General features: G+C 37.5%; 2 protein-coding genes across 2 annotated transcripts in view; both read left to right on the forward strand.

The window, feature by feature from the left end:
- The window catches only part of dmrt1 (doublesex and mab-3 related transcription factor 1), a 96,661-nt gene that overhangs the window by 28,867 nt on the left and 54,277 nt on the right, over positions 1–13,517 (forward strand). The window lies entirely within an intron of this gene.
- Positions 6,700–13,517, forward strand: part of st18 (ST18 C2H2C-type zinc finger transcription factor) — a 40,056-nt gene continuing 33,238 nt past the window's right edge. The window contains exons 1-2 of the mRNA XM_010783359.1: positions 6,700–6,805; positions 7,799–7,979. Coding sequence (XP_010781661.1) covers positions 6,752–6,805; positions 7,799–7,979 — 235 coding nt within the window. The 5' untranslated portion in view covers positions 6,700–6,751. The remainder of the gene's footprint in view (positions 6,806–7,798; positions 7,980–13,517) is intronic.

The following is a 13,517-nucleotide window of genomic DNA, read 5'->3' on the forward strand; positions in this document are numbered from 1 at the left end:
TTGAACTAACCCTTATAATAATTAGGGTGTGAAAATATATTCCCGGCTCATGGACAAAAACTGATTTATTACACCAGCAGACATTTTCTAATTTTCATGAAAAGCTGCCCGTATTAATTAATGAGGAATATTTTTTTTCAACCATGTTTTTAAATAAAAAATAGTGACTTTTAGTACATATAAGATGAATAGCTTTTTTTAATTATGCTTTTAAAATGTTCTAGGGGATTCAGGAGTCAATGTGGAATAGCACAGTATAGTGTATTCATTTGATTTAGCATTTTTGCTTTTGTGGAAACATTAATGTTGGCACGCTGCTGCAGGAAACAGACTTCAAAAAGGCTTCAAATCGGGGCCCAAGAACGATGCGGCCCTCATGGAGAAGGAAGCCCACCAACATCACTTTCCCAGTTCACAGCGGGGAGCATAGCAGCTCTCTGCCGAGCACTCTCTACCATGTGGGTCTAGGGGTGTTTTAACAATGTTTAGCTCTATTTTCTCCATTTAGCATAAGCCTGTTGTCACATTTGGATGGCTCCTTCATAAATTGATGGTGTGATTCCTACAATTTCGGGACAGGCCTGAATGACAAAATATGCAACACAACATTCGATACCGAGGTGGCTGGCAAGCACCAACCATGTGCACTGGACAGGCTCTTAGTGTAAATGTTTACAACCCCCCACTGAGCTCAGTGCTGCTGGGAGTCACTCTCATCAGGCTGAATGGGATTTAACATTGCCATGTGTAGTCTCTAGCTAGTTCCACCATTATAACTGCCTTTGACTCGCTGTCAAACCCCTTTTTTATAACACTTGAACACTTATCTTTTGTACTGTCTCATAATATTAGCTGTTGGAAGGGAGAGTGCATTGTTATAGAAAATGTGGAATGTATCTTTGCAGTATTTATTTAAACAGGAATGTGTGATAAGAAAACAGGAAAGGAAATAACACTATTATTGTAAAAACCCTACATGTCACAAACCAGAGTGTTTACTAAAAAATAATAGTGGTACACTTTCTAAAAGCTTTCTTTATGGAAATGAAAATTCAGAAGACATGTTACATTTGTAAAATATACAAAATACATAAATGTCCTATATGTAGATTTGACCATATATCCCACACCTACATAGACGCAAGAAAATATATTACGCATTAAATTACATTTTAAAAAGCCTTTACATAAAAAAAACATTCACATGTGATTTAAAAGAGGATACTATTTAAGTTGAGGAATCATTGTTTTAAAACCTGTTCTATAACAATAAGAAATGTAATGTGCACCTCTCATCTGCAGACTGTAAACTGTATCTATTGCACAAATGATTGTATACTTAATACTGAAGTGATGTAACCGTAGTTGGAATTCTTAGAATAAGATCATGATCATAAGGACAAATTACCATCAAATTTACACAACTGAATTCTGACATGACTAACAATATATATATATCACCGCAAGTTCATTCAAATTAATCTCTTTCATCACTATTATGCGAAAAGTTCAAAGATAAGCTGAACTCTCTTAAGTTCAAACGCATAAATTCATCACAAACGTTCTTCAATAATTGCATAAGGACAGGTATTTTAAAGCAGCTTTCAAATGCCATCAGCTGAAATGCAAAGGCACATCATAATGGCTTTTCCTTGCATGTCAACACAGGCACTAAATTAAGGTTTAGATGAGTAAACGTGAAATATCAAAACGGTGTCAGAGACAACTCACAAAGAATGTCTTACGGCCTCAGATCTTGCCCTTTGTCACTGATATCCTCTGTATTTGAAGATAATACACAAGTTGTATTTGATTTTCCAATGTCTCTGACACTGTACTGGAGAGACGGAGCTGCAAATAAACAAGCATTATTTGTAGAGTAAATATATGCATGAACTTCAAATGATGGATAAATGAAAAATAAATAGGGAAGCCTTAACATAACATTTATATTTTCGAAATCTAAATGGAACGAGTGTGTTGAAGAAGAGCCAAGAGGCATTAAGGCTGAAACTGCAAACCAAGGAGTAAATCGACTTAATGCCATCACATTTCCACCCTATTCATGCCTAAGAAAAGGGTTAGGGGAAGAGATTAGGTTATATATCTGCTGTCAGGCACTGAAGAGACCAAGAAGAGAACTTCACCTAAACAGAATGATGATCAAACAGACATGCTTTAACAGACATGCTTCATAATCTCATCCGTTATTGTCCCTCTCTCTGCCTTCACTACAGGTTCAGAAGGAAATCTTAGACAGGGGCAGATTAAATGTGTGATGAAATGTCTGAGAAATATGTGAGAATGCGCGATATAAGGATGGTTGATTTTCTACCCACATGATGAACATAATCACTATTAGTAACACATATCCACATAAATATGATAATTCAAATTTTAAACACATTTATTGGGTTCATATTGGAAATCATCACCATCTGATGGCATAGTTTTATGGATAATTACCGCCAAAGAGATAATGCAGCATATGAAAGGAAGGCTTTGAGGCTTCTCCACTCACTGGGAGGAGAGTGCGTAGGTTTAGTTGTGCATCTGAGCTGTACCCAAAAGGCAAATATGTGGAAAGTTTGGTGACAAGCATCCAGGCGTGCGGTTAACAAGATTGCATCTGGTTAGCAGGAAGTGTGGGATATAACTGAAACTACGTCTTTAAAAGGGAACATTATATTCACATTAAGTTCAGTTCCAGCAGTAATCCTTCCAAATATAGATAGAACTATTTCATTTTCAGAGGAAAAATAATTATTCAAATACCCTATAGTGCAAATCCCATTAATTTAGTGCATGACACAGTTTTTGATTTCCTACCACAGAACAAAACAGGAAAAATCCAGTAAACATTGAAATGTGTTGTTTTATTTGAGTAATCTGGCTGCTTACTGACAAGTAAATAATCAATACAAATAGTTCTGAAGTGTCTGAAAATAGACGGGCGATTTAAACTGTAACTAACAGCCATGCATTTTCCAGCTGCAGAGCAGTGTTGAGGAAATGACACCAGCTTTGATGGGTTGTATAGCTTTTGAGATGAGCCTCTTTATGCCGCTTGCAGTTCCATTATGGCTTTGTTCGAAAGCTTGTTTACCTGCTGATAACATACACTGGTGGATTCAGGAGCACCGATCCAAAATCTGCTGCCAAAGTCACTCAAGTCTCATTGTACTGCAGGAGGGGAAGAATGAAATGTTTACGCGGAGGGGAATGCAAATGCTAAATGTGAAATCAAACTATGGGACCAATAAGAGATCAGAATAACTTTGCCAGGTTTTATTTTTAGCCCAGTTGCAATGCTAGCTTTGTGAAACACTCTTCAGTTTAGCCTCTGTGCATCTGCAAGCTTAGGTTGTACTCAGTGGAGAAATGCTGTTCCAATTTTACAAAAATGTTAAAACTGGAGATGATTGTTTCCAAAAAGGTTGAGGAGAACACAATCTGATACCATCATGCTTCATTACTTCCATTACACTGCCGGTTAAATAAAAAAAAAAACTGGTTATTGTGCTCTCTGATAATATTCAATATCAAATAACCAGCAGATCAAAAACTGCTCATCAAATCTCATCGTTGAACATCACTTGAATATTTTTGGATTTCACTGTTAGAAAAGCTATGGTCTCAGGTCAAAGGAAAAGCCCCTTGGTTTGCATATTAAAGAAGATTTGCTAGACCTCTGTTAGCCATGCATCCCCATGCAGGCAGGTCTCCAGGGGGCCAGCAGGGCTCCACAGACGGGCAACTAGGGGGCCAGGTGACCCTGTCTCTGAGGTTAGCAGGAAACACTAAAGAGGGATGGGCAGGGAGCTGAGGAGCCACTGAGTGCGAGTGTGCAAGGCTGGTGATGGCAGCTGTCAATGGTTTGGAAGGAGAAGCAGACAGATTGTGCGTTCTGTTGGTGCAGCCAGTTCGCCACCTGGCAGGCTTTTCCTTGTTAGAACTTCTTGCTGTTTCTGTTCTCATCAGAGAAATGTTTTTCCTCTTATCCTCTGTGTTCAGGGGAAGTTAAATTTGTCAAAATGTTTAAAGATGTTTAGCGAATTGCTATTGTTTAAAGTACGCTCTGTGCATTCTGTGGCACGGCTGCTGCTACTGTCTTTGATCAAATACAGTAGAAATGGGAGGGAAAAAAGCTACATATTTATGATTGTGAAACTAGCTTTAGACTGGATTATTTAAATAGAAATAAAAACAACAAACTGAATAAGAAAATGAGGGAGGATAAACATTGAGAATGTTGACCCTGTGCTACATTATTAACTGTGTTTTTAAGAAAGGGAAGGGGGGGGGTGTTTCAAGGGGTAGGATTTACTCACTAAAAAATAATCTGTAACTTTCAAATCCCATTATAGCCTTAAATACTGCTCCATGTTGTTCACTTGTTAAGAAGAAATGCAAACGTAAACCATGAACAGCTTAAAAGTACATTTAAAAATCAAATTTGGCAGTCAGTCCTTGTTCCAACAGGATTAAAAAAAAGTCTTTCATTTGATATAAATATATGCAAAGAGAGTGGTGTGGTGATCTGGGTGCCAGAGGTGGCGCTTTACTCTGGATATTCTGGCTTGGGCCTGTAAGGGACATAAATTAACATGAATTAACACATGCATGCAATAAGAAAATAATTAATTCAAGTTATCAGTCACCTCTTCCATTCCAGGAATCTGATTGACAAGATAAAGTAATGTGCAAACTGCTTTTCAAAGCTAACAGCCTGGAGCACCCCTCCTATTAGTTAGTCATTCCCTCAGTATCACACCCGGAATCTGTCATTTCACAATTTTCTCCTATAATGCATATGTGCCGCTCTCACCACTTCACTACAGCAACTGCCATGTAACAAGTTGACACAGAGAACGATACAATTCACGTCCAGTATTCAGTTCCATATACGACAAGCATCTGAGGCAGACGGGTCAAGAATATGGTACATTCTGTTCTCTCTCAAAATCGCTTTTCCACAACTCGAAGCTAGATGAAGCGCCATGATATCCTTCAAACACCTAAGATGAGTTTCTAGGATTTAAAACACTAAGAAGGTGTAAAAATAGTCTGTATTAATGAAATTATGCAATATTTCCAACCTGTCTTTTTTTCCTATATCTTGCTGTGATCATTAAAATCATTTTTCATTTAACCTTCTTTATATGCATTCTCTCTTTAAGAAAGACTTGGTTAAAATATTGAATAGTTACATTAATATGTTTATTGTTGTTGTGAGAGTTAACATCTTTGGCATAAACCTTTTTCCTATTTTAAAATGAACTCCTGATAATGATAAATTTACATTCAAATGCAGCATATAAATAGCATTCATGGTAAGATTGGAGCTCAGAGGAATACACGAGAAATCTGTTTAAAAGTGTTATATTCCTCATGCAAAATATTCTTAATGTGGTGTTTAGAAGCCTGATGCAGAGGTGATTTTTGCCAATTATCTATGTAGGCCTATTGTGTAAATGATTACACCGGCTGGTTACAACGAAAATGCCGTTATTACCATTTTCACAAGCAGTTACATGATACATTAAATAAGTATTTATATGCATAATGAAGTGTTTATAAATCAATATAATATAGTTTGTGATAAAAGTGTTTTGATTAAGAATGTAGTAATTTAAACAGCCTTTACATAGTAGTATGTCAAAAGAGTATTGAAGAGTATTTTACTCTTCACATCTTGTCTGTTAGCTTTAGCCTTTTAGCATTGAAAGTATGCCTAAGGATGTATAATGTTTTTATGAAAGTTCTTAAAGAAATATGCTTTTTTAAATGTATTTGAACAGCTACAACTCACTATTCAAATTTCAATCTATACTTGAACAACCAATAAATAGATAATTTGGGAAAGCATTTCAATTTTTTTTTTACATTGTCTGCTATGTTAGCAAGTTTAGCCTGGGCTAAAGTGTTCGTATTGTTTTATTCAGAATAACTGCAATTTATAAAAAGTTTGTCTTATTCAAATGGTTCAGAGCCTAATTCAAGCATTTTATATGGTTTGGTTACAGCAATTCTTAAGTTTAGTTCCAGTTCTGTTAAGCTAGTTAGCTAGCATGTCAAGCGAGCTAATACACAAGTTAGCATTAGAATTTCTGGTAGACAACACACAGTGTCAAAATCAAATTACATTACTTTGACATTACATTTTTGCCAAAAAGCCACATTTGCATTTCTAATTGTGATAACTTGGTATTGTCTGTCTTTGCTGGAATAAAATATAACATTTTTTTCCAAAGTCTTTAAATTGAAAATACCCTATTTGAGTTGTTTTGTTTGCCAAGTATTATATATATGTAATGTTTGTGATGAATGTTTCAAAAGTATTATGTTGCTTTTAGATTAGTTTGCATAAAGTATTAGTTTCCCAAGAAGTTTGTAAAATATGACCAAAGGGACTAAGATGCAAACCAAAAAGCACACTTATCCAATTTGGGGAGGGGATAAAACTCTCCAGAGGACGGTGGTGTGCACAAAAGTAGTTCTGTTGCCCGTGAGCTGGTGTCAGCCCGTCCCATCCCTGCGGCCCTCACCGTGCACTGTGCAGGCCTGACGGGAAACTGACTGCAGATCAGGACATGGCCTCGTTTGTTCACGGTCCCCCCTCTCTGAAAAGAGTTATGCTGTCTGTTTTGAATGGACAGCGTTTTTCTTTGTGTGCTCGATCAAAACAGAGGGCAAAGTTAGTCAGCAAGTTGCATAGCTTCTGCATTCTGATTCTTCAAGCCTCTTTTGTATGAAGTTTAGCACAATGTTTTACATCGTGTTTGACCAGAATGGCCTGCTGGAGGTAGGATCATTTTTTCCCAACTACAAAATAGAAAGGGGTAGAATGTAGTTTTGCTACTAAATATTACTCATTCATGTTGTTTTTCCTGTAGAACAAAAGTAAAAATGATCATACAAGCTTAAAAACTCAGCTATAATACACAAAATGACAGAGTGCAGTGTTGCTGAAATATTTATACGCTTTTATCTGATCTATTTCCTAACCACAAGGTATTTGCCTGTGAATCCCTGGCACTTTTGATATTACCTGAAGGCAAATGGTATATAGATTTATACAAGTTATTTACAACAACAGCCAAGCCATTCCTCTGGAAACTAGGCTGCAGATCAAAGGATTGTTTTGATCTCTACTTAGCATATTTGTTTAACCTAGCCAGTGATTCTGAAAAGTGCACAAGCTTTTCGGTGATATGCAGAGCACCCTTTATCCGTCTTTTTCTTCTGTTAGCTCTGGATTTAAGTACTTTCTGTATTTAGGAGACAACTGGATTTGCCAGCTTTTGAAATGTAGTTGCCCACTGCTAGCAGTCTTGGCACTCAGAAATAGATAACTAGGTATGTTCCACTGCTAATCCTGATCGGCCTTGTAATAGTATTTGCGGACTGTACAGCACTCAATTAGGGCAAAATTTTTATTTTTATTTCCTTTAAGTTGGATTAAATGTGAAAAGATGTTTATTCCATCTACTGTTTACTGTGTGGGTACTTTGCAAAGTATTGTTTTATACTGTTTCAATCAGTAGCACTCTCTCCACACAGGTTTGTGAAATGTCAGGAGGAAAAACAATGTCCAAACGCTCTCTAAAAAAGATGCCAGGGCAATCAGGACATTTTCTGGAATGCTTAAGAGAATGCATATGCACACAATGCCCTAATTCTCTCTTACTTTGGGTTTGGGAAAGATGAGCCCAGGTTTATTGAGAGCCAAAAAAGGGGGCAGATGGCTCACAAGAGGGATAAACCTGGGAAGTCATGCTGTAAATGTGTTTTACAGAAAACAATGAAAGGAGCGGACAAAGCGATTGTGGCAAAGTCCTTTGGAAAATGGGAAAGCAGCTCTCTAAGGTCCAGGACCATGGAGAAGCCGGATGAGCCGTCCGAGGAGAGTAAGGAGGAGAGCCTTTCCAACTGCACCTGTGAAGACCCCCAACTCGGCAAGAAACCAGCTGGTAAAAGTACCTTATTTTCTTATTTCAAGTCCATTCACACTGTCTCCTCCCCGCTTATTTTTCTTGTGGCATTTTTAATTATTACTGTGGTGACTTTATTTATTTTTTCCATTTGACTCTGTGGCCTGCCATATCCGGTGAACAAACAAACCACATTGTTGGGCAGGAGAATTCCTTTTGAGGCAAAGTGTGTCTCCGATGATACAGTGTTGCCAGAAAAAGACAAAGCAAAAAATAGCAAACACAAAAACAGTCACAGGTGCATGGGAAAAAGAGAGAAGCGAGTGAATGGTCACTGCGGTCCCCAGGAGGTCTTTCAGTGTTAGCCAGTGCGGTGGGTGGACTTCTGACAAGGACGTTGGTTAGCAGCCAGGTGGAGTGTGTAACTGAGAAAGCCTCTGTTTATTCTTTTCACATGCTAATGCGGCTCCTGTGTGACTTTAATGCGGCAAAACTTTTTCTCGGAGTTAACATTTGTGTTGTTCCAATACCTGCTCTTGTATCACAGTGGTGGGCTAATTCAAAGGCTCCACACTCTTTCATATAGACTTGGGACTGTGCCAGGGATAGAGATATATTAACTGTGCTGTTTATAAAAAAAAACAGGCAGGTGGAATATTTTCAGGACAAACAAAATGTACAAATGTGGCCTTTTAAAAGATGGAGTAGACATTGTCATTAGGTGTATTTAGATCATAACTATGACATGTTTCTTTTTTACATTTAAATTTAAGGCATATAAATTGACTTCACTATGGATTGAGAGTTGGTTTACTGTTTATTTAGAGATAAAAGCTTTGTTAAATACCTGACAAAATGGCTTTCATCTATTCTTTATATTAAATTAAGTCCATGTAGCATTTTGCCCTTAACTTCATTTCAGGCCATAATGTTCTACATAGTGTAAAATGTGGAATACAGTATCTCACAGATTTGTATTGGTCCAAAAACGGTAATTAAGCTTCTGACAATCTGTAATGAAAAACACGAATGCCCAAGTCCTGAGCAAATGCACCCCTATGTGGACAAAGTATGAACAGTGGGGTATTTACATGAAACAGGCCCTGCTATCCTTTTAATACAATAGTCTTTCTTTCCCACAATGCTATCTTACTTGTCAGTATAATAATATCAATATTGCAATAAACATACTCGAAAATGTATTTGTCATTAGTTCATGAGCCAGTCTAATGCCTCGGAGCACAAAGGAGCAATATGGCCTCACACTATGGGTCTTTCCATACCTTGTAGTGTACAATCTGTAAATAGCTTAAAAAGGCATTGCATCTGCCATCTGCACTTCTAGGAACTCTTCTGCATAACCATTAAAACAAGCTGTCTCAGAGGACATCATTCGTATTTCAGCCTCAACCCTGAATTACTGTGTGTTCATTATAATTATAAGGGAGGAGTGTTGCCAAGCTAGCCTGCAGAATGCCAGGTGCACACTTCCATAATCTACCATTTGAAACAACTCAGAGCATTAACAGCAGTATCTACATGCTATTCAGCCATTAGTTCACTTTGGCTTTCATGCTCAAACTCACATCAGTCATCCGAGCATTTTGTTTGCGGCAACAGACATACAGGAAGAAAGTGCAATACTTTGTAGTGTTCCATTTTCCTAAGCCTGCTTAGGTTATGTGACTGAGCCATGCCGCTGTGTGAAATTGTATCCCGATACTGGCACTGTATCCTTGTGAGGGAGTCTTGTAAAATAGGTTTACTTAGCGCCTTTGCTGGCATTTTCCGAAGATAGCAAATGCACAAACACTGTCCATGATCGGATTAACCGTTCAACAAAAATGATGCAACTCTTTGTCTTTCTTGTGTGGCATAGGTTTCTCTGCTTAAGTTTAGTGGTCATCCAGAAGAGAATAGAAACATCTGAAATCCAGTCACATCATTATAATCTATATATTATAAACGTAATAGATGACAGGCTTGGTTAGTCATCCTTTGTCACAGAAATGTGACCTGTGAGTACCCAGAGAGAATTCACTCCATTTCACAGATACCGTCTAAAATTGCACAACTACAGCCCTTAATTAGCACAAGTCCTAATTTGTACAGCATTTCATTTTGAACTTAGCCTGATGTTCCTCTCCAGTGTTGAGGCGCAAGATTTAAATTGCATGTGATAACTGTGAAAGATTTTTTTAAGCGTCCATATACAGTGTAAAGTACTCTATGCCAAGTACATAGAGAATGGAAATATGCACCTGAGGACATATAGCTATACATCCAGAGTCACAAGTTGTGTCAAGACAAAATGTTAATTACACCATTTATGACAGAAATCAGTTGAAATATCTCCAAGGATCTTGCTTATTTACATTTTAATTACTACTATTACTTATTCTTATTTTTTGGATGTGACCATAGCAAGCCCAATTCCTCCCCTACACTAGAAAGAAGAAAATGACTGTTTTCCACTGGAGGTTTAGATGCTTGTTTATCACTTTTAAATACCATCATCTTTGCTGAAATCCCCTCTCAAAAGAACCTTTCACTTGCTGGAATAAATTCAAATTAAAATTTAAATCCCTCTTTGCATTTCTTCAGCCTTTTTTAAAATAGCTGCCTCCTTTTAGAAAGCTGTTTATGTAGTGATCTGTTCATAATCCAGTTTGTTTCTCAACAGCAAAAAACACAGAAATCGTATTATCACTATCTTGGAGAGATGATGCGAGAAATCAGGAAGTATAAATGTCTGGATCTGTGGAAGTTTTCAAAGTTGTAAAGCTGAAGAATATGGCAAAAGCCTTTCAATAAAGTAGTCTTCAACACTGCGATTTGACTTGCAAATATACAGAAATATAAAGTACATTGTGCCGATAACTCAAACACATTTCCCCAACCTTTAGCAGAGCTACTGTAGAGATACACAATATGCACTTATTCAAGAAATAAACAATATTGTAGCATGTTTCGAACAACAGTATTTCACATATTCTGTGGATAGACGGCTCATGAGGAAATGTTGATGTGTATGACATTCAGCTATTGAAGTGAGAGTCTGAAGATTAACCCTTGGCACCGAGACAAGTCATGCAGATCTTTGTAAACAGCTTTTTTTTTAATCCTAGGAGGTGCTTACACTTCCAACGTACTCAGAAAAACAATATCTAATCAGAAATGTAACATAATAAACAAAAATATCAGACATGTAAATGCAATACCCTTTGATAACAATTCATTTCAGATGTAAAATGACACAGAAGAGGCCATAGGGACATTTAATTTGCTCAAGCTAGATTGGATTTATTGTTTGGAAACAAATTATAATTGTGTCTCCAGAAAGTTAACCAAGATCTAAACAAAAGCAAATCAATGACCCACCCCCATTAATCACTCAAAGCTACTTGTGCTGAAGGAAACTAACTTCATAATCAATTTCTTTGTTTTGCTCAAAAGGACATTTGCATTTTAGTTCGTGTCAGCAAGCTTCCTGTCTGGTGCAATCAAACGTTGCAAGCCATCCACGTTAATGGAGTTTTTTTCCCATTTGTTCAAGTGCATATCTCTGAATACTCAAGATGATTTTAGCTTATTATGCAAACTACCCAACAAATATTTTAAAGACAGGGGGGGAAAGATTGTGTTGAGAGGCAGACTTAACTTTTCTGTAGCTCCTTATGCTTCCTGGCAACAAAAAATATGTTTGCTACATCATCTTACACATTTTTATTTTAGCTTTAATCTTCCACATTCTGCACATAAGGATCTTGCAACTGAGCACCCACGGGACTTCTGAGACCAGACAGAAATGCCTCCTGTTAGTTGTGTCTAGACATACTATTACGGCCACCAAGGTCATTATCAAAGCACGCATTATACACACCTGTTACCATTGTTTCGATGCTCGATTTTGGCTGAACATCCAAGCTCTTATCTGGCCATTTGTGGGCGTGTCTGCTTCATTGTCTGCCCGCCTGAGTAGAAAAGATGAGCAGGGACCCCGCGAGACGCCCAGATCTGGACGTAACCTCTCAATGACACGACACAAAGAGTCCACGGCCTCTGAACTACAAAAGCCACATATCCAGTGACCAGCCATGCATTGATTTCTAAGATGTGAGCAATCAGAGGCTCTCATGGGAGGGCAGTACATGTTAGGAACCACTCATCCCTGGTGCTTTTAGTTATTACTGGATAATTGAAACTTGCACTTACATAGGTAATTATGAAAATGAACTATGTTTAAAACATGTTTCTAGATCCACATGGTTAAAGGATTAAGATTAGACCCTTATATTCATTAAAGCAATTAACAGCCCGAGTAATTGGGATTTTTAGAGATCACAAGTCGATGTTATGTCACTGATCTGTGGCCAGTTAGTCAGGCAAGATGTAGCATAACCTTGCTTTTCATCGGTATTGATAAGGCAGAAAAATAAGACCTTTAGATAAACAGATAGTTAGACATTTTTCATCAACAATTCCGCTGGATATGGGAATTGCAAGTAGACTTTATTACCAAAAAGCCTTAATTATGGGTTTTCCACACATAGTCCATGTTTGGTCACCTCTCAAATCTACTCAAACTGCCTCTATGACATCTTAGTAGCCTACTTATATTCATTTCTGATGGCTACCCAAGTATACAAAACCCATGAGAAGGCGATTTAGTGAGTTTGGACAACAACTATACCAGAGCCCTTGTTCCAAAAGGCAGAGATAGAAAACATCCTATATTTGTCCATAAAATATTTGAAATGTTATTGAAGTGTCTTCAAAGGACACTGAATAAACATATTGTGCCCACGGTCACACACAGATCGCCCCAAAGGGGATTGCTGGGAAGTAATCTAATCATTTCTTTTAACTGAGACACAGTGACATGCAGTGTAGATAATGATCCCCATGAAAAATGTACTGTATTTTCAAAAGAATATTCCCTGACATTAACACAAAGATAGTTCTACATCCTGGAGCCATATCAACAACATGTACTTATGTTGGGTTGATCGTATTTGCATATGCAAATATTTCTTTAAAATTTGAATTCAGTCCTTTATGTGACTTTGTGTGATGAACAAGCGGCATCAAGTGGTTACACAATGAGGGTTCAGCACCACCAAGAAGAAGAATCTGTGTCATTTTAGACCAAGCTTAAAGCATTATAGCTGAAATTAACCACAGTTTAATATAGATTTTTACACATCTATCACATTCAATGGCACAGTGTGAATATGTATTGTTGTTTGGGTGTATGGGCTGCCATGTGAAATTAGTCGCTTTGCTTTTGTTGAAATTACAGGGTGGGGTGTTGAGTGAGGGGGTTTGTTGAAGTTTTGCTGCTGACATTTTGATCTTGCAGTGCATTAGAAGAATTCAGTTAAACATATTTGTGTAGGTTTCACAGGAGGAAGGTATAGTGCTCGAACAACGGGGTGCTGTGACCCTTCACTTGCTTACATAATTTGCAGCAGAATGCAAAAAGCTTTTAGACACAGATGTGACCCATTGTAATACCTTTCTAAATGCAATCAAACACTTTCTACAAATATGAGCAGGACTTTTTAAATGTGAACCCTTGTT

The sequence above is a fragment of the Notothenia coriiceps genome, unplaced genomic scaffold (assembly GCF_000735185.1).
Source record: "Notothenia coriiceps isolate Sejong01 unplaced genomic scaffold, NC01 NC01_scaffold00025094, whole genome shotgun sequence".
NCBI classification, from domain to species: Eukaryota; Metazoa; Chordata; class Actinopteri; order Perciformes; family Nototheniidae; genus Notothenia; species Notothenia coriiceps.